Source organism: Labeo rohita, chromosome 20 (genome assembly GCF_022985175.1).
Source record: "Labeo rohita strain BAU-BD-2019 chromosome 20, IGBB_LRoh.1.0, whole genome shotgun sequence".
Lineage (NCBI taxonomy): Eukaryota > Metazoa > Chordata > Actinopteri > Cypriniformes > Cyprinidae > Labeo > Labeo rohita.
The window spans coordinates 16,501,342-16,522,283 of NC_066888.1; the positions used below are offsets into that span (position 1 = coordinate 16,501,342).

The 20,942-nt window shown below is 36.8% G+C and overlaps 2 protein-coding genes across 5 annotated transcripts; one reads left to right on the forward strand and one right to left on the reverse strand.

Annotated features, from left to right (window-relative positions):
- Positions 1 to 872: 872 nt before the first annotated feature.
- Positions 873 to 14,218, reverse strand: paics (phosphoribosylaminoimidazole carboxylase, phosphoribosylaminoimidazole succinocarboxamide synthetase). 4 transcript variants are annotated; one of them, XM_051138681.1, is made up of 15 exons: positions 13,736 to 14,218; positions 10,679 to 11,068; positions 10,527 to 10,595; positions 9,712 to 10,449; positions 9,036 to 9,113; positions 8,450 to 8,625; positions 6,370 to 6,406; positions 5,073 to 5,270; positions 4,282 to 4,460; positions 3,964 to 4,143; positions 2,181 to 2,294; positions 1,886 to 1,969; positions 1,583 to 1,763; positions 1,333 to 1,491; positions 873 to 1,195 (listed from the first exon to the last, which is right to left on the reverse strand). In XM_051138681.1, exons 1-15 carry the CDS (start codon positions 14,112 to 14,114, stop codon positions 1,029 to 1,031), a joined length of 3,129 nt encoding a protein of 1,042 aa, XP_050994638.1. In that variant the 5' UTR covers positions 14,115 to 14,218; the 3' UTR covers positions 873 to 1,028. The 4 variants fall into 4 exon arrangements, with proteins under 4 accessions (XP_050994638.1, XP_050994640.1, XP_050994639.1 ...); XM_051138683.1 differs by lacking the exons at positions 8,450 to 8,625; positions 9,036 to 9,113; positions 9,712 to 10,449; ... (1 more) ...; positions 10,679 to 11,068; positions 13,736 to 14,218 and adding an exon at positions 6,978 to 7,100; XM_051138682.1 differs by lacking the exons at positions 8,450 to 8,625; positions 9,036 to 9,113; positions 9,712 to 10,449; ... (1 more) ...; positions 10,679 to 11,068; positions 13,736 to 14,218 and adding an exon at positions 6,842 to 6,930.
- On the forward strand, positions 6,992 to 20,939 carry ppat (phosphoribosyl pyrophosphate amidotransferase). The gene is made up of 11 exons (XM_051138686.1): positions 6,992 to 7,133; positions 16,557 to 16,623; positions 16,772 to 16,978; positions 17,082 to 17,194; positions 17,321 to 17,466; positions 17,611 to 17,683; positions 17,817 to 17,968; positions 19,494 to 19,621; positions 19,707 to 19,928; positions 20,021 to 20,141; positions 20,275 to 20,939. Exons 1-11 carry the CDS (start codon positions 7,006 to 7,008, stop codon positions 20,436 to 20,438), a joined length of 1,521 nt encoding a protein of 506 aa, XP_050994643.1. The 5' UTR covers positions 6,992 to 7,005; the 3' UTR covers positions 20,439 to 20,939.
- The last annotated feature ends 3 nt before the right edge of the window (positions 20,940 to 20,942 follow it).

Below are 20,942 nucleotides of genomic sequence, written 5' to 3' on the forward strand. Positions count from 1 at the left end.
AGGGTTAACTCACCCATCTACAATAAGGAGATGGTACAGCAACAACAGAGATCCTGGATTCATTGAAGAGGTACTATCCTCTCTCAAACTAAAGCTTTTGCAGCACAGGTGAAGGAACAGGAGATAGCCTACTCTGTGCTCTAATGATGGATGAAATGGCCATTATGAAGCACATTGAGTGGGATGGGAAAAGAATGCTTGGCTACGTAAAATTGAAAGTGAAAACGTACCAGTAGTAACAGAGGTACTGGTGTATGCATTCATGACCACTGGGAAGCTCCAGTGGCATATTTTCTATCTCATGGACTTTTCTGGTGTCAGATCAATTTATGGTAATGATGTGGAAAACTTAACATTCTTTTAAATATCCAAGCATTTTCCATTTATGAAACTGGGGTCCTTGTGTGTTATGCCTACTTTTTGATATGTTTGGACATCTCCAATTATTCATTGCAATTATAAATTACAGTTTTAGATGCACTCATACACTCAGCACATAAGACATTTAAGGTCTTTGAAAAATTATAATCATACAGAATAGATATGCTAATGAGTAAATTGTTTTTACCGATAAATTCAGAAACGACGACATGTAATCCATATACGCAGTGTTATGCCGACAGCTGAAACTTAGATGGCGCTGTTTACTAAGCGTTCACTGTAGGTTTACCTCAAACACGTTTCCCGCCTTTAAGTTACACAGTTATCTATCAACCATTCTATACGGAGGAGACACATTTTATTTTTTCACAAGGATTCAGTTTCATATAGCACGCACATTTCCTGTGAATCTTGGATAATATGATTTAGAACAGTGTTGGCTTTTGTTATGTTTTCATTTTTGCTGACAACAACCACCACCAAGACAAATGTAACTGAGGAATGTTTATTGACGTAATGTACACCTGAAATGGCATTATTGCAAATAAGCTCTAGGTCAGCATTTCACATAGGCTTGTTCGAAGGCATACACAAAAATGTAAGCGGAAATGTACAAAGCGGTTGAAAGGAATGAAATTGCTGGTTTATTACAGGCTGCACTCTTGCAGCTTCTTGTCAGCCTGCTTCAGGGAGACCCAGGTGTTCAGCATGGATGCTCGAAGTCTGGCCCAAACCAAATGGTCACTTAGACCCAGAATCTGAGCTGCGAACTGAGCAGCAGCTTCTGGAGAAAGAACCGTGGAGCAACCCAGTCCTGAAAGAGTAAGAATGAGATAATGCTTTGTATTACACAACACAATACTACAGTGTACACTACTGTTTGAAAGTTTGACGTACTAATTACAAACAGATAATTGCATTATGTTTAAAAACGTTTAAATCAGTTTGTACCGCTAGGCATGCGAAGAGATGACCAGATGTCCTGAGCACCCCAATCGGGGGTAATGGGGGGGCAGTTAATAACCGGATATGCAGTGTTTCCTGACATCACGGGACCCAAGCCATTACTTCTGCCTGCCACTGCAACAAAGATGGTGGGTACTCCATCACCTGAGAAGAAAAACATTGATCAATTTAATTTGTGCAATTAAATTTAATTGTGCAATAGTGTAATTTTAGTGTTAGTTGTGTTTGGTCATACCCTCATATTCAGCTTTGATGCGGAGCGTCTCATCAGGCCCTTTATGGGCAGAAGTGACTCTAAGGTTGCAGGGAATGCCATAAGAGGAACAAGCCTTACGGATCTTCTCACAGTGAGCCACATCTGAAGTAGAGCCCATTAGAACTACGACCCTTCCTTTCGCCTGTGCCTCCAATAGCAGCTATATACACACACAAACAGATTCCCATCAGTCACTAATGTTACAGTTCGCATCCTCTACAATAATGTAGAGATGCAAGTTAAACAAATACATCAGAATCAATCATTTTGTAAACGTTGTACCTTGACTCTCTCTGCAACCCATTCAAAGTTCCTCTTCACCATCTGCATGGCCTCAGGAGTGACTTCTTTCAGGTCACGGTACACCTTCACAGAGAACACCATTTGAAATGACAGTCATACTCATATAGATTATATTACAGGTTGGTTAATTCTCTCTAAGCAGCATGATCATAGCAGAAGGACATCTGCTTTGTCAGAATTAATACCAAACTCTCAGTGGCTGTGAGTTTTACTCAGGTTGAGAAGTAGTGTAATCATTTCCATGCCTGACATGTACAGATGTTTGGCCATTTACCTGTTTGTCTTTCTGCTGGCTGCGATCCCCAGCAGGCCAGAGCCTCCACGAGTCGTTGTCAATCACATCAGCCAGCACAATTTCTTTAGTGGTCACGTTCACACCAAATTCAATCTAAAATTAAAGTTTAAGGGCATTACACATTTACTGTAGAAGTCAATAGTAGCAAATATCACTACCACCAGTTACACTAACAGAAACTAGGGGTGTGCGATAATGACTACAAAATAGCATCTCAATATTTTAACGATAATTATACAATATTTTGCTGATATTGTGCTGGTACTTTGGGTTTAGGACTGCTGTGGACAGCTGACTCCCAATGTTTTTGATATTCATATTTTCTCCAGTGCTTAGTTTGCAGGAGTAACAAAAATTAACTTTTCCAGTCAGTTTAAATTAATTTTTAAATTAAATTTTGCATTTTACCTTTATAAGGCCAATTTTTGTCTAAACTAATTCAATGTATGCATAATTTTTGTGTCAAATCCTTACATTTGATCAGATTCAAATAGTAAGACACAATAGGGCTGTTACTAATCAAATTAAATCTGTATCAACAATACAGATTTAATTCTACAGTGCAGAGGTGGCACAGAATCTGCATCTGAAGTGGCATTTACAAAGACCATTTAAATCCAGGACATGATTTGATGTTTTAAAAAATGTTGAATGCTGAAATTTGAAATTATTTGGGGAGAAAAATGGGAAAACATATTTTAAATATAAATCTAAAATTGCCAGAGGGTAGCGACAAATCACTGCATGAGTGAGTCAGTGAGTCATATTTTCAACTGATTATTCATATGGTTGACTGATGAGTAATTAAACACCATTGTGTGTTGTTCAGAAAACCAAAACTGTTCTGTTGTGGGTTCAATTATGGAAATGCAGCAAAAACAAGAACAGTTGTCTAAAATGTAAGTCGCTTAATATTAACTTCTTGTTTGAGCTGTTTATCAAATTAATGTAACATTTGCAATTGTGCTGTGTTTGGTGAAAAAACATTACTCTGCGTGTGATGTTAACTATATTGAGAGTTTGCTCTTACGTCACGCTTTGGTCAGTTACCAGGATGCGCGGCCACACTGGCGATACTCGGATGTAAAGAACAGCATGGATTGCACGGTTAATGTAGTGCCAAACACATTCTTCTGCTAATTTATGCTGTCTAAACCATGGAAAAAAACTAGTTTAATATGTTAGGTTTTTTTTAAACTAAAGTTAATAGGTGGTAAAGATACATACGAGCAGTATTAATTAAGAAAAAATTAGCTTAATATTTCACCTACCTGACCAGAAATGATAAGAACAAACATGAATGTTGTCAAGATTCTTGCCCTGGAAATCCTGATTCAGTTTGGCCAACAAAAAAGCTTTTTGTTCCTCAGACAGTTTTGCACTCTTCTCCTTGACTTGTTATAACTTTACTCCAAACGTTTTTCCCGGACCGACCGATTAGTACAGCCCAAAACATGAAATTATTAATCATTTTCAGCAATAATCAGCAAAATATGTGAGTTTCATTTGGTTCAGTGGCATTGTTTACGTTCAGTTCCGCCTGTCCGACTGATTATGAAAACATAATTAAATATGTAAATATAAACGACATAAGTCGTCATACGCGGGTATTTCTGCACCCTTATTTTGAATTTTGGGCAAATTCTAAACGCATTTTAATAGACTAAATCATGCAGTGAAAACATGAACTCTAAATATAATCACACACCCCTAACAGAAACTACCTTCAACAGTGCTAGTTCAATACACTCAGGTTTCTTACTTTCATATCCACCAGCGTGCAGTCCTGTGTGGCCCAAGCCTTTTCCAGGACTTCAAAAATGGCCACAGTGCTTTTGCTCATAATGTCCACCTCACACCGGCCAATAGTCAAACCTGCCAGTTCAAAACCAGCTGCTAAAATTTGCTCCTCTGACCACTGAGGGTCATTGTTGGCATCATCCTGAACAAAGAACAATAAAAGACAAACTGAAGGCATCAATATGGGAAATGTGAATGGCAAAACATTATGATACATAGTGAAATGCAACTGACAAAAAAACCTTCTCAACAACTTTATTTCTAAATAACATAACCTCACCTTAAAGAACATCTCCATTTTTAGAGGAGTGAAGCGGTAGCCCTCTTTGACCCCAGGGTTGCGTTTGAGGAAGGACCCAGTGGCTATACGTCTGCAGACCCACTCAATAGGTATCATCTCACATCGGGATGCCACAAAAGCAGTCTCAGAATGCTGCCTGACAAATGCCGTTTTGAACCCTGAAAGAAAGTGGAACAGTCATGATTTGCATTACTGTGTGCATTCTATTAGAAATAAAATTATTGATCTAGTACATTAATGGCATTTTCAAGAGTACAGTGATACACTGACTGTGCAGAGTATAGGTATGCCAGACAAAAGACACATGCTTTCGCACAGTAAAACTGGTGACAGCAATCTTAATAGCCTGAACACAACAAGCACGTGTGTAACATTCAGTTGAATTAAAGGAAGCATGGCTGTCACAAGGCAGTCATTTTCCCAGAGTAAAACTTTCATCAAGAGCTGCACATGGCGTACACACCAACTTTAATTCACTAAAATTGCTAAGGTTGTGGGAACTATTTTAAAAGTAAATGCCCTCGTGCAACTTTGAATTTGGGCCTACCTCATGAATGTCTTCCACTAGATTACAAAGAAACTTATGCAAGAGTTGTGCACTATTGCATTCCTAAATTTGTATTTAATAAACAGCATGTGATTGTGGACCAACACTACCTGCTTGCCCATTTACAGTACTCCACTATCATTCTGAATGAATATTGTTTGTGACAGTGCAAATAAGTTAACCAGCATGCCATAAGATTGAATAAAAAAAAAACAAATCTCACCAGCATCCTGTAAAAGTTTGAACACACAGCTGGTGGTTTTGTTGGCAATGGCTGCTTTGCCCTCCATCTGATCCTTCCGAACCGCATTGCCCGCTGTGATCTGATCTTTAGACTGGACCAGAACATGACCTGGCTCATCCACAAGCTCAAAGATCTGCTTGGTCTTACCCTCATTCAGTTTTTGACCTAGATTCAGTTCTACATACAAAAATCAAGAGAAAACACATTAATTGATGTAAATGTATGCGACTTTGAGATGTAAATCACTGCAAATTATAGTGAATAAGCACATATGGGTCTATGACATGCTTTTTTTTTTCTATCTAAAAAAAGGTAGTTTGTCAAGCCATTTAATATTATATCAAAATAATTAAAACTAATATGGGACCCTGAATCACAAAACCAGTCATAAGTAGCACTAGCCAAAAATTCATTGGTTAAAAATAAAAGATTTTTATTTTATGCTAAAATCACTAGGATATTAAGTAAAGATCATATTCCATGAAGATATTTTGTAAATTTTCTACCGTGAATATATTAAAGATTAATTTTTGATTAGTAAGAACTTAATTTGGACAACTTTAAAGATGATTTTCTCAATATTTAGATTTTTTTGCACGCTCAGATTCCAGGTTTTCAAATAGTTGTATCTCGGCCAAATACTGTCCTAACAAACCATGCATCAGCTTATTTATTTAGCTTTTAGATGATTTATAAATCTCAATTTCAACCCTTATGACTGGTTTTGTGGTCCAGGGTCACATATATAAAAGAAAAGTACATCAAATTAAAATCAACATGGTATAACCAACACTGGGAAGTCTTTTTTTCCCTTTTCAGAAAAACATAAAACAAGAAGGTCTCCTTTAGACCCTCATGGTTTCTTATTTAAAATATTCATTATTTGTTTTAAAAATGGGGTTACGTTGTGAAAAGGTGTTTTTTTTAAGAAGGTATTTTATTTTAGTAATTTCTTCATTATGGATATACCAGCTACTTAAATTTTTAAGTGCTTTCATTTATTAAACACCAACAGAAGACATTTCTAAAAACTTGTCACGTGATTTGAACTAGATTTGTAAAAGATTTCCACTTCTTCATTACAGACTTGAGATTGACCCATATTCTGATTTATGAAAATACTTTTACTACCTCAAGTAATGTTACGAATTCTGTTTGGCAAAAGGGCTGAAGTATTTAATCCATGCCGTATGGGTGCATTTTATTCACTGCGCAACTGCACAGCGGTAAAACATGGTTAACAAATAATCAAACAGACGAATAAAAGCAAACTTACCTGTTGCGTTCGACATTATTGTTGAGCTTCGTTTTTCCTGCAAAAAAAAGATCAGAAACTTGATTATTCTTGGTCGCTGGGTTTAAAACAAGCGTTGCAATAACTACTTGAACTTCAGAGAAAGGCTCATATCAAGTATGTCGAGGAGGAGTGAGACCCAACTCATTTATTTTCACGAGAGCAACGCGTTACGACACTCTGCCGACTCATAAAAACCAATCAGAGTAATGCCATCTTCACCACGTGGGCAAAACCTTAATCTGCATTCTTTAAAAGACAAAAGACTTATCTATTGATATTATTTAGAAGCAAACAATCATCTTGAATCTTTGCAAACAACATTGGCCTTAGGGCGCGTTGCGCAAGATATTGATCGCATTCGTTACAGTTTACCCACTAGACTTTGTACGTTTCAAGACAAAACTTGAAAAAGTCTTCCCAAAAACTTTTTTATTTTTTCATCTTCTCTAACTTGGACTTCAGAGCTGGCTTTTTGTTCATATGAGCGTTTGTGTTGCCAGATCCTCTGCCGCATGTTCCGCTGTGTGACGAAACACGTGCTTCCAGTGATTCCAGCCAGCGTGGAAATACAGGCTAACACTACAAACCCATTCAGCTCGCCGTAGGGAGCAGGACATGGAGTTTGAGGAGTCGGGCATTGGGGAGGAATGCGGGGTGTTCGGCTGTGTGGCAGCGGGAGAATGGCCAACACAACTGGAGGTCGCGCAGATTTTGACACTAGGACTTGTTGCTTTGCAACACAGGTAAGTTCTGCTCCTACTCAGGTGACTTTTATTGTATAGAGACTATTACTATAGAAAAAAAAAACATTCCTGCAAACCATCTTAGACTGGTTTAAGATGGTTTTTCAGCAGGGATCTGTTTGACCTAATTTGCATCTCACCTAGGAACTGAACAATTAAAAAGCGTTTAAATCAGTTTTTTTTCCCTGTAACGTTACAGCCATAAGGACCACCCACCCCGGACCCCAGTTCATCTAGATAGCTTAATATTTAGTGAGCATTATCTTAATCATTACCTTCTATAATTCTTAACAGATTGTAAGTTAGTGATGTACAACATTTAGAAATAGACTTTTATATATTTATTATTTCTAAATGTCTTTTTGGGTTTTTAAAGCATATAGGATACATTATGTCCCATATGCTTTATATATCTCTACTGGCAATTAAATGCTTTATCTAAGATGGTTTGCTAGTTTTAACTGTTTTCCCAGTCTGGTCAGGCTAATTTTGGAGGGGTTTTGGTCAGTTGGTCAGGCTAAAAGACTGGTTTACTCCAGTTAAGACCAGCAAATAATCAAAGGCTCGGAGGCAAATGAACCCAGAGTTTCATGTACACTTCCAGTCAAAAGGTTTTGAACAGTAAGATTTTTAATGTTTTTTAAAGAAGTCACCACACCTGGATTTATTTAATCCAAAGTACAGCAAAAACAGGAAATCTTTTTTTTTTTTTTTTTTTTAATATTTTTACTATTTAAAATAACTTTTCTATTTGAATATATTTTAAAATGTAATTTATTCCTGTGATTTCAAAGCAAAATTTTTAGCACCATATAACAAGTCACGCAATCCTTCAGAAATCATTCTAATATTTGCTGCTCAAAATTATTATTATTATTATTATTATTATTATTATTATTATGTTGAAAATAATGCTGAAAATTTAGCTTTGATCACAGGAATAAATTACTTTTTAAAATATGTTCAAATATAAAGCAGTAACAATATTATTGATTTTGCTGTATTTTAGGCTTGGTGAGCAAAGGACAATTCTTTAAAAAACATTACAAATCTTACTGTTCAAAAACTTTTGACTCGTAGTGTATACTAACTAACTAAACTAAAACTAATACAGTGCTCTTTCTCATGAACATGCATAATTCACCTGGGTGCAACTTTTTGTAATTGCCTGCTCTGTTTTCTTACTCTTACACTGTATTACAAATGCTGATATAGCTCATAGTGCAAAAAACACACATGCAGTAATGGTTTGCAGTGCCCTGCAGTTATGCAGTTAAATCATAGATCAATAGACTTCCATTGTCCTGCCGTCTCACCGAATGTTCAGACGTGATTGCGTTAGATGCCATTGAACACACAGAGGTGATCTCCATGATCGGAATGTATTGATCCTCCTCTTCTTTGCATTGAAAGTCTATGTTCTCAGACCAATCTGTGCTGCTTTCTCCATCGTCAGTGCTCTGATGAAACTGTTTACAAAGCAAACGATCCCCTAAACACACAAGATATAATGTTAAATGGGTTAAAGAACTTGTTTGTACACTGACAATTTCTTAATATTCTACTTTATTTAAAGACGCTAATAATAGTGAATGAACTTTATAATTAATATATTATTAGAAATCTGTATATTTGCTTTTATTGTAGTCTAATCACTCTTGGTTTCATCCTAATTTCTTTTAGTTTCGACATTCAGATGACTGAATAGTTCAGGACTGTTTTTTAAAAATCACATTTCATCTGTTATGAATTGCTGTCCATGTATCCTGTCAATGTGTTGTTATTCCTGTCATGATTCTATTAGTCAAACTGAAGTCACAGGATCGACTCACACCTGACTCTCACTCTGCGCATTGCTTACAAATTTGAGAATGTCTCTGTAATGGGAAAACAAGGAAGAACCTTCATCTGCAGCTTTCCTCTTTCTTCCTTGGGTAGCCGCCACTTGCTCTCCTCTCGTGTACGATTGGTCGCTACTGTCTACATTGTAAATACATGCACACATATTAAGAAAAAGCAAGTAAATGGCATTATAAACATATATGTAACATAAAACACTGCATTTAAAATGATCAGAAGTCAGTGGTTCTCAACTGTTGGGCCTTGACCAAAAAAAAAGGTCTGTTCTGAAAACATCGCTAGCAGCAGAGAAAGAGACAACACTGTGACAAACAATAAAAAGCAACTTAGTGTAATTAGGATAGCAAAATAAATAGGCTTATCTGTTTAAGGGAGGGAAATGCTTCTCATATCTTGTGTTGCTAACGTCAAAAGCTTTGTTTGATCAAGTGTCATTTTGGCACAAATTCATCTGCCACTTGCTAGAAAATGTGACATGGCCACGGTATCCTTCTCAAACATGCCCTCATTATCAAAAACCATGAACAAAACATTGCCAGTAAAAGTAAAATATGACTGAGGCTACAACAAATATAGATTCGAGAAGGATGATTGATCTTTGATTATGTTTTGTATTTAATTTTTAGAACTTTTATTCTACTTAGGTCACCACATAATATCAAATCTCAAATCTGATGTGAAACCAGTTGAGAACCACTGGTATAATTCATTTTATTACCTGGGATCCTTTTGTACTTCTGACTGTCGTCGTATATAACAGCAGAGATGGAGTCAGAGGAGACATGCTGTTCATATTCTATTTGAGGGCTGCCAGTTGACCTCACTATAGCGGCATTCATTTCAGGCATCCCATATTCAACATTTGACACTTCCTCTGGTCTTATTAAAACCCCTTCGGTCTCAACTTTGTTTTGAAAGGCCCTTGCAGAAATGGAAGGAGATCTCAAAGCAGCCTCATCCATAGGTGGCTGGTCATATCTAAGCGCAACCATGTCGTTGTCATCCTGTGGAAGTCCACCCATGGAGTGCTCCTCAAATGATGGCGGAGTAAACATCCTAGAGTTTCTCAGTAAATTATTTGAGTCGGAAAACTCAGCATAGCTCATTCGACTTCTAGGAGGCTTGGACAAAAGGGCATCCAGCTGTTCGTAAAATCTCATGACGCGGCGAGGATCGCCGATGTCGGCTTTTCCTCTCTGCAAAGAACGGTAGAGGTACTTCAGGTTTTTGTACTTGGTGCGACACTGTTTCCAGTCCCTTTCCACGCCTTGCTGAAGAAGCCTGCGTGAAATTTGGACGAATATGTCTTTGTTTCTGGTTGAGCCCTGTAGCTGTCGCTGGATCCCTTCTTCGGCCCAGATCTGAAGCAATGCGGCCACCTCTTCTTCACTCCAGTTTCTGCCCGAGTCGTGCACTGTGATAATATTCATCTCGTTTGTGGCTGCTGCTGTTGTCGCTGAAGAAGAAACCAGTTTTTAAAAAGCTCAAGATGTTGAAACAACATTGAACATTTTCATTTATATCAGAACTCACCTGTGTCTCTTGCAATCAGTGGATGAGTTGCTGCATTCATTATTGTTTGCATCTCTGCCAGACTTTCATCTTAAACAAAGGCACAAAGTTAGTTTCTAGATGACAAACCCGAACCATCACTGTTTTGTTGTAAACAAAAACACAAAACTTACCGTCATCGATCTTTATAACTTGTTCTTCGACAGGTTCACGTCTCATGGCGACCTTCTCCCTATCTGGTATGTTCCTAGATGACTCGTCCTCCTCAAATCCACCCTCGATGTCTTTGCCCTGCATTATAGCATCAAGCTCAGCGAAGAACCTTATCGGACGGCCTTGACTCTTGCTGACCTTGTAGTCATATTTCATGTTCTTGTATTTGGTGCGGCACTGTCTCCAATCTCGCACCACGCCGTGTTGGTGCTCCAGCCGGCGTGCCATCTCCTGGAAGATGGCTTTGTTTCTGTGGGAACGTTGGAGCTGCTTGTGAACCTCCTTGTCAGCCCAAACCGTAAGGAGAGCCCGGACCTCCTTGTCAGACCAGTGCCTTCCTCCTTCCAGCCCTAGAAGTAAATTGATTGTAGCTTAACAACAGGTTTGGCAACATTAGTGTTTAGTATAAACAACAGGGGCGGGATTTATACACCCACCAGGTGGGTTTTTAACTAAAAAACCTAAATTCCATGAACTAAAAAACCTAAATTCCCTTGATATTTTGACATATAAGAGGTCATTGTACTATAAAAACATCCTGTAAGTTTCAGAACTCAATTTTCTCATTAATCTAAAAACAACTAATATTTAAGCCAGTCTGCCAAAAGATAGTGGGGCTATCTGATCCCAATGTTAGTGGATTAACTTTATTTTTAATGAAGTCCTGATCGTGTCAGTTAGAACTTGACCCTTTGTTCACTTTATTTTCCCACATATTCGTTTACAAACAAGGCACAATTCGACGCAGGATTTTTCAAAAGATTGAAACTAAAACACAAGTGTAACTATTTTTATTACGTGGTCACTACTGCTTTGTCTGTTATTACAAATCGTTTGATATGTACTGAGTATTTATGCATTTTTTACTGAAATCACAGCAGCGTCCATATATAAGGAACAGGGTTGCTGGGTTTTTACAACAAAACCCGCCCAATTGCTACTGAAAACTAACCCAAAACTAGCCCAACCACATTCCGCAAAGTAAAAAAACATGGTTTTTGGTGGGGTACCCCTGGTAAAATTCCCATTCCAGTGGATAAATATCACATTTTTGGAGTTGCTTCAACCCAAAGACATGAAAAACAACCCAGGGCAACAGTGTTGAAGTAGCCCAATTCCGCGGGAAAACAGCAGACTTGGCGATCCAGTCGGATCTCGCGAGAACTCGTTACGATATCCTCGCAAAACGTTTTGCAGTGTTTACATTAGAGCTGCACAAATATCGAGATCTGGATTAAAACACCCACGCGATCTTATTCCTGAATGACAACGATTTAACTCTATTACAACTCTTTCACATGACAAGTGTCAGTGGAGCATGAGAAACACGTTTTGTCGCTGCCCATGTTAATAAATCAGAGGGTCGGGATAAATGTGAATGCAGAAAAACAACACAAACAGTCTTTTCAACCACATTATAATCATTATTTCTGGGTTACAGGCATTTAAATAATATAAGTACTGAGATAAAAGTTTATAGTTTGGGCATAAACACTTATTTTCTACAGTAGCGATCAAAACGAAAATATCTTAACACTTGTATGTATAGTAACGCTTATCCTCTTCCGCCAGGAGGTGGCGACAACTGCCAGTTTAAAAAAAAAGTATGTCATTGAACCATTTATTCAGGAGATTTCAGTAGTTAAATAAGTCTTAATGAAGTGAGAAACTGACTCCACCATTACTGAATGTTTTTTTATTATTATTTTATGTTTTTAAAAGATTTAAGCAATGAACATTTTGTCAGAACCACTAGTAAATTACGTTATTTTGTTTAGTTTTCTCATCTTTTTTTCTCCTGAATCGTGCGAGAATCATGCTCTCAATTTTTTTTTTAAAAACAACTGGAATTCTCAATTTATCCAGAAACGCGAAACTCGTTTAAATGTTGTTTATTACTGCATATAATTCATTAAAATGGAAGTTTAATTTCATAAAGTTCAAAATGCACCTACATTTTTTTTGTATTTAGTTTTTTCAGTTGAATAAAATACTATTTTTCCCTATATATTTCATCTGTGAGAATTTCTTAAGAAAAGTTGAAAAATCTCGTCTCGTTCTCGTGAACTCAGTCTCGTGTCTCGTCTCGTCTTGTGGGATAAGTGTCTCGTCACACCCCTATTACAAGGGGATCTCAGAGAACAGTTCAACATAATAAAAAAGGCTGTTCATGACCACTTTAAAATACATTTTCTTTGCTTTTTAGACTTGGGCACTCCATAGACCACAACAAAATTTGGCCACATGACTTTTCCAGTTTGTGAATTTTTGTTCTTTTTTCTGGATGAGGACGAAGGATAAGAATTTTTAAAAAATATTCTTGTATGTGACATGACGTGTAATTATTAGCAAAAGTTTTTCAAGGTTTTTTTTTTTTTTTTCCAAAGAAGTTGTTGAGGGGGAATTAACATAAGATCTTTATTTATTTATTTAAGCAATGAACATTTTGTCAGAACCACTAGTAAATTACGTTATTTTGTTTAATTTTCGAAACAAAATTTGGCCACATGACTTTTCCAGTTTGTTAATTTTTGTTTTTCTGGATGAGGATGAGAATTTTTAAAAAATATTCTTTTAGTCACAATTTTTTACCCAATTTTAGTGTGTGACATGATGTGTAATTATTAGCAAAAGTTTTTCAAGGCCATAGAAGTCTTTTTTTTTTTTCAAAGAAGTTGTTGAGGGGGAATTAACTTAAGAACTATCTTTATTTATTTATTTATTTATATTGTTGTTTATATTGTCCTTTTTTGTTTTTTCTTTTGACATTTTAATGCTTGTTTTCATCTTATTTTAAATAATTTAGGTCATTTAGAGGCCCCTACTGAAAATTTAAAAAAATATTTTTTTAAATTTAACTTAATTATATATTATGTACTTACAGTTTTGTAATTATTTAATTATGTAAGCTACATATAAAATGTCAAAAAAGAGCAAAAATTCAATGGTAACTCGAATGCTTCTTTTAAAAACGTTGTATTTTCGTGATTGTAGTTTTGTTAAAGTGTAAGTGTTACCTTCCTGAAGTCCTGGCAGTGAAGCAGGCTCCTCTCTCCTGGCAGCCGTGGGCTCTTCATCTGCCACGTAAGGCCTTTGGGTCGGCGGCCTGCTATCTGCGGAAGAGTGCTTGTAGACGGTCTGCGTCGGCCTCCAGTCTGGAAGAGCCATGCTTCTGCTCTGGGCCTTACAGTCAAGCCAGTCTCTACACACCCCAAGCTCTCTCAAACGGCTTGAGATGGCCTCATACTTGGCCCTGCTTTCTTCCTCTTCCCAGGCTTGTCTCTCCCTCCACACGGACAGCAGAGCTTTCACGTCCTCCCCCTTCCAGTGTCCAGTTGTGTCCCTCTGCCTCTTGTCCTCCCCAGCATGCCTTTGTTGGTCTGTTTCAGGCTCCATGTTTCTAAGCTTGCCTAGAAATGGCTTCTGTTTGTTCGCCTCTGCCTTTATCCTCTCTCCTCCCCCTCCCTGTTGACTTTAAGCTCAGTGTCCAAGGCAACCAGACGACTGAGCCAGTTAGGAACAGCCACGTGACAGAGAACAGCCTCATGACTGGCTTAAGCTGCGTGCGGTGGGGGAGGGCCGGGGAGGAAATGTGAGAAGTGGCTTGGCGAATGAGCTGCACTTGCTGCGTCGATCTTACTCAATAACACGTGGTAAAGGCTCAGAGACATTTGGCTGTGCTAACACGTCTATTTTGAAGGTCTTTTGTGGTTATTTGGTCACATCTTTGGGATCAACTGTCTATGCTTTCTCACATGCTCTCCTTTTCTCTCATACTCACTCACTCACTCACTCACACTCTCTATCTCCCCCTCTCTCTCTCTCTCTCTCACTCTAATTCCCCTCCCCCTCTTTCTCTTTCTCTTTCTCATTCTCTGGCTAACCGCTTCACATAAACCAGTTTGATCTGCTTTAGTCACACACTGTGCAATCATTCACTCATAAAAACAGATTTGGCTTGATTTTGGTTTTGTTGGTGTAAAATCACGTGGAAGAATGGGAGGAACACATTCTCTATACAGACTCTAGTCTTGCAAAGACATGTTTTCTAATGAATTACCACATGCAATATCAACAAATACCATCAGTATGTCTCAATATCTGCACTCTCTTTTTTCTGTTAAAAGAACATTCCCTTATTCAAAAATGGTTAGCACATCAAAAAATTAATAGTACTTTTAAAAATCTGTTTAAAAGCACATGAGGTGAAGACTTAAGCCATATTAGAAGCCTAAAAAAACCTTTTTGTTGAGATCACATGACTGCTTTACTTTTGGTATGAACACTGATGAATCATGCCTGACTGTAAATAGATCATTTTTACAACATATTCAGTAACTGAAAATGTTTGTGTGATGTCTTTTTCACATCTCTAGGTGTCCTTCACTACCTTTTTAAAGGTTTGGACTCAGTAAGATTTTTTTAATGTCTATGGGGAAAAAAAATACTCCAGTTTTGTTTCACACAATTGTCACATGATCCTTCAGAAATCAATCTAATATGAAGATTTAGTTCTTAAGAAACATTTCTTCTTATTATTGTTTAAAAAATTACTGTCAAATCGGTTAATTACGATTAATCGCATCCAAAACAAACATTTTTGTTTATATAATATGTGTATACTGTGTATATTTACATGTATATACATATAATTTATATCATATATAAATATATTGAATATATTAACAATTTTTTTTAAATGTATGCATGCATATTTGTGTATTTATATATGTATAATAAATATAGACCGTTCACACTAATATATAATTCATATTTATATGATTTATATTGTGTAAATACATGTTACACATTACATATTTCTTAAATATATACATGTATATGTTGTTTTAACAATAATGTTTTGGGGGGTTTTTTTAACAATAACCAAATCCTTATATTAGAATGATTTCTGAAGGATCATGTGACACTGGTGTGGCATAAACTACACATAAATACACATAGTACAAAGGTATATTACGTAAACACAAACTTTTATTTTGGATGTGATTAATCACGATTAATCAACTTTACAGCACTATTTTTTAACTATAATAAAAATAAATTTTCCTGAGAACCAAATCCTTATATTAGAATGATTTCTGAAGGATCATGTGACACTGCTGTGACATAAAATACACATAGTACACAGAGGTACATTATGCAAACACAAAATATTATTTTGAATGTTTAATCACGATTAATCGACTTTACAGCACTATTTTTCAAAGATTTTTATTTTTGGACTTTTTGCCTTTATTACGATAGGACAGATCATAGCTGACAGGAAGCGAAGTGGGAGAGAGAGAAGGGTGTGGGATCGGGAAAGGTCCTCGAGCCGGGATTCGAACTCGGGACGCCCATAGCTGCCCACAAGGCTATCGGTGCCGACCTTACAGCACTATTTTTAAACAATAATAGGAAGAAATTTTCTTGAGAACCAAATCTTCATATTAGAATGATTTCTGAAGGATCATGTGACACTGGTGTGACATTTAAACTTCATATAAATATACACAGCACACAGACGTATATTACGTAAACACAAACCTTTATTTTGGATGTGACTAATCACGATTAATTGATTTGACAGCACTATTAAAAAATATTTTCATAAAAAGGATTTGAAAAGACCAGTATTATAAATGTCTTTACTGTAATTCTTGATCATTTTAATGTGTCCTTGCTGAATAAAATTGTTTAAAAAAATTGACTCTGTTATGTGTAAATATATGTAAAACAATTGCTAAATCTGCATTTAGATCATTGTATTCATTGTATCAATTTATTGTAGATCATTGATGTGAAAAAACTCTTTTTACAATACTCTTTGTTCAATAGGGGTCAGGAGAGTGCTGGTATTGTCACGAGTACTGGAACAAACCCACCAATATACACCACCCTGAAGGTAATGTAGGAATAACACAGCATTTTGATGCATACAGCATCTACCTCTCACTTACAACATGATTTGTTCCTGTCCCATGGGCTAGCACATTTCAACATACAGCAATGAATGCAAGATTAGACATGCCTGACATAATTGCTTCTCACAGGGCATGGGTTTAGTGAATACAGCTTTTAAAGCAGAGGATTTGCTGAAACTGCGCAATGGTAACCTGGGCATCGGACACACGCGGTACTCCACCACTGGCATCTCTGAGCTGCAGAACTGCCAGCCTTTTGTGGTAGACACTCTGCATGGCAAGATTGCAGTGGCTCACAATGGAGAACTGGTCAATGCCTCCGCACTGCGCAAGAAGGTGGGCTTTAATTCTATGGGATTACTTGAGACCACAGTTTCAGGGGAACGGGGAGTTTTTTTGTTGTTGTTTTTTTGTTCAATATGAAGTATTTGTGTTGTAGGTTATGAGACATGGCGTTGGCCTTTCCACCAGCTCAGATAGTGAACTTATTACCCAGCTCCTTGCTTTGACTCCACCCATGGAGGAGCTAGACACTCCTGATTGGGTGGCTCGGTAAGTCCATCTGCATCACAACATCTGATTGGATCACTATTTGTTAAACCCTGTCAATAGAAGAAGAACTATAGAAATCCACTTCTGTAATCGTATTGTTATGTATTTTTATTGTGTTTTTCTCAGTATAAAGAATCTGATGACAGAGACGCCTACGTCGTACTCACTGCTAGTGATGTATAAAGATGTGATCTACGCTGTGAGAGACCCCTATGGAAATAGGCCTCTTTCTATTGGACGTCTAGTGCCCATCTCCAAACTGCACAGCTCAGGTGTGTGATTCAGCAGTGAGGGAAACGGTTTGAGGTGAACCTGAGTTTAGGAATGTGGAGTATGTGTATGAATGGGTGCATGTGACCTGTCTGTGCTGTACCTTAAGTCTAGAATGATGCTAAACTTTTTTTTTCATTCTCTAGGTACTGGAGAAGCAGACACAGAAGGCTGGGTTGTCTCTTCTGAGTCCTGTAGCTTCCAGTCCATTGGAGCAAAGTATGTTCACATCAATCCAACAAAAAAAAACAATCTTATAGTTTCCATCTCTAAGCTCACAAACATTTGCTTCATATTTTAGCAGTTAGTTTGTTTATTGTGTATGTGTTTTCATTTTTCTCTTGTGTTTTAGGTATTATCGTGAAGTACAGCCTGGAGAGATCGTCCAGATCTCTAAAAATGGAGTGAAGAGCCTGAGTGTTGTTCCACGGCCTGAGGGAGACCCTCCTGCTTTCTGCATATTTGAGTATGTTTACTTTGCCCGGCCAGACTCCATATTTGAAGGCAAGTTTATAATGTTTTAAACCATTCTTATGTTTTGAGTGAAAAGAAGGATTGAGATATAACAGTAATGTTTGGTTTAAACCAAATGATTGAGGTCAGTACCACCTTCTATTTTTACAGATGTCAGTAGTATATAAATAAACAATGTGTATACTTTCTCCATGTTACCTGCACTCAGATCTCCGGGTTTATTTTTCAGTTAAACTCTGTCATATGGTAAAATTTCATATCATGCTTTTACATTTTTGTATCCCAGCTTACAGACAGTCTGATCTGACAGTGCATTATGGGTGTTGATGTTTATTTTTTGCAAAAAATAATGAAGCTAGTCACTTATGGGAAAAAAACACCAATTTTTATTAAAAACCCATCTTGCCAGCAGTAAATTTACCCTTTAAACTGATCAAAAGTGAAAGTCAAGAGAGTTTACATCTTGCAATTCTGATTTTTTTTTTTTTTTTTTAGAAGTGCATGATATAAATAAATCAATCAAATAAATCAAATAACGAAATAAAGTCAGAATCGCAAGATAAAAACTCAAAATTCTGACCGTTTTTTTCTCAGAAAGTGAGTTTGTATCTCGCAGTTCATATTTTTTTCTCACAAATGTAAGGTTGTATCTTGCAATTCTGACTTTTTTTCTCATAATTGCACGATATAAACTAGCAATTCTGACTTGATATAAACTTGCAGTTGTGAGAAATAAAGTCAGAATTGCAAGAACTCACAATTCTTTTTTTTTCTTGCAAATGCAGGTTTTTTCTTGCAATTCAGACTTTTTTTTTCTCGCAATTTCAACCTTTTTCTCAGAATTGCATGATACAAACTTGTTCCCAGAAATGCATGATATTAACTCCCAGTTTCAAGAAATAAAGAGATAAGAAAAACTTGCAACTCTGACAATTTTTTTTTTCTTGCAAATGTGAGTTTGTATCTTGCAATTATGTCTTTTCTCACAGTTGCAAATTTACATCTTGCAATTGCATGATATAAAATTGTGAGAAATAAAGTCAGAATTACCAGAACTCACAATTCTGACAATTTTTTCTCACAAATGCGAGTTGTATCTTGCAGTTTTGACTTTTTTCTCAGAATTGCATGATATAAACTTGCAGTTGCGAGTAATAAAGTCAGAATTGTGAGAAAAAAACTCACAATTCTAACAATTTTTCTTGCAAATGCTAGTTTGTATCTCGCAGTTCTTACTTTTTAACGCAATTGCGAGTTTATATCGTGCAGTTCTGACTTTTTCTCGTAATTGTGATGCAAGTCATAATTGCTATTTGTATTACGCCCTTCTGGGGAAAAAAGTCAGAATTTTGAGATTTTAAACTCATTTAAGGAAAAGACAGTCAAAATTGTAAAATAGAAAGTCACAATTACCTTTATTTTTTATTCAGTGAACGAGTTATTTAAAAAATTTTAAAAAATTGGAATGGTAGAAAATGGTAAAATTCCTTATATAATAGAAAATGATATAATTATGTAGTAATAGGTGAAATAACTGGGGTTTTTGGTGTTATAGGTCAGATGGTATATACAGTGAGGCAGCGCTGTGGACGGCAGTTGGCCATTGAAGCTCCCACTGATGCTGATGTAGTGAGCACTGTTCCAGAATCAGCCACACCTGCAGCATTAGGATACGCTCAGCAAGTGAGTAATAAGGATGCATCAGTCGTAATGCTTTATTGGTTCATGTTTGGGCATTACTAAGTTTTAATTCCTGTTTCTTTCTCAGTCTGGCATTCCGTATGTAGAGGTGCTGTGTAAGAACCGCTATGTGGGCAGAACTTTCATTCAACCAAACACTCGCCTACGTCAGCTTGGAGTTGCCAAGAAGTTCGGTGCGTTGACCGATAACTTTGCTGGCAAACGAGTGGTGCTTATTGATGATTCGATTGTGAGGGGCAACACCATCTCCCCTATTATTAAACTACTGAAGGAAGCAGGTGCAACAGAGGTAAAATATATTTCAATCACTACTGTATGTTTGCTGTTTTGATCTCTTTTCAAAGGCACAGTGTCTTTACCATGTCACATGACACTTCACAGGTTCACATTCGAGTTGCATCACCTCCAATCCGCTTCCCATGCTACATGGGCATTAACATTCCTACCAAAGAAGAGCTAATTGCTAACAAACCAGAGTTTAAGGATATAGCGGGTTACATTGGTAAGTCAGGAACGGAGGTTTGCTTAATCGCTAAGGTTTTGTAAAGAATGCACAAATTATGAAGGGCATAAAAACACTTCCCATTAATAAGCATGTGGTTTCATTGTTTGATTTTTTTCTTTGCTTTAAACAGGTGCTACAAGTGTCCGTTATCTGTCAGTTGAAGGCCTGGTATCTGCAGTTCAAGGTGGGATAGAGTCACGTGGGAAAGATGAAAGGATCAACACTAAGACCACTAGATTTGGTCATTGCACAGCCTGTCTCACAGGAAAATACCCAGTGGAGCTGGAGTGGTAAATTTCTGCCCTCCGAACTGCTGATCACATTCATGTCTCTTCATTTAGAAATAGAGTAGGGTTTTTTGTTTGTCTTTTGAAATCATTTGTTAATTTCACTAAAAACTAATTAAAACTGTGGTGCTGCTTTCATAAAAGGCAGTGTTAGAATTAAAGTAAAACATTTAATTTTTTTTCTTTTTGTATTCTCAAACATTCCTTTAAGAGTTGCATTAAAAGCAGTCCTGTTATTGTCAGATTTCAAACTGCTAGTTTGGGCAAGATTGTTGTGTAGTATTACTACTACATTTCGTACAAATCTACACTATTTTATAAGATCTGTTTCTGTATCCATGTAAGCGTCTGAACTTTTTTTTCTTTTCAGTCAATGTGAGCTTTAGCAGTCACGTTTCTTAAGGAAACTGATTGTTTTGCTTTTTTGTTCGTCTTCAAGAACGCACAAAATGGAACTCTGTATGTGAAATGCGCATATTTGTTTATTAAAAAGCTTGTTGAAACAAAACAT

Coding starts and splice junctions, on each gene's coding strand:
- ppat (XM_051138686.1), top strand. CDS start 7,006: ATGGAGTTTGAGGAGTCGGGCATTGGGGAGGAATGCGGGGTGTTCGGC. Junction 16,979..17,081: donor CCTCCGCACTGCGCAAGAAG/GTGGGCTTTAAT, acceptor TTTGTGTTGTAG/GTTATGAGACATGGCGTTGG. Junction 17,467..17,610: donor CTCCAAACTGCACAGCTCAG/GTGTGTGATTCA, acceptor TTCATTCTCTAG/GTACTGGAGAAGCAGACACA.
- paics (XM_051138681.1), bottom strand. CDS start 14,114: ATGGAGCCTGAAACAGACCAACAAAGGCATGCTGGGGAGGACAAGAGG. Junction 4,461..5,072: donor CAAACTTTTACAGGATGCTG/GTGAGATTTGTT, acceptor ACTTTCTTTCAG/GGTTCAAAACGGCATTTGTC. Junction 4,144..4,281: donor AAATGGAGATGTTCTTTAAG/GTGAGGTTATGT, acceptor TTCTTTGTTCAG/GATGATGCCAACAATGACCC.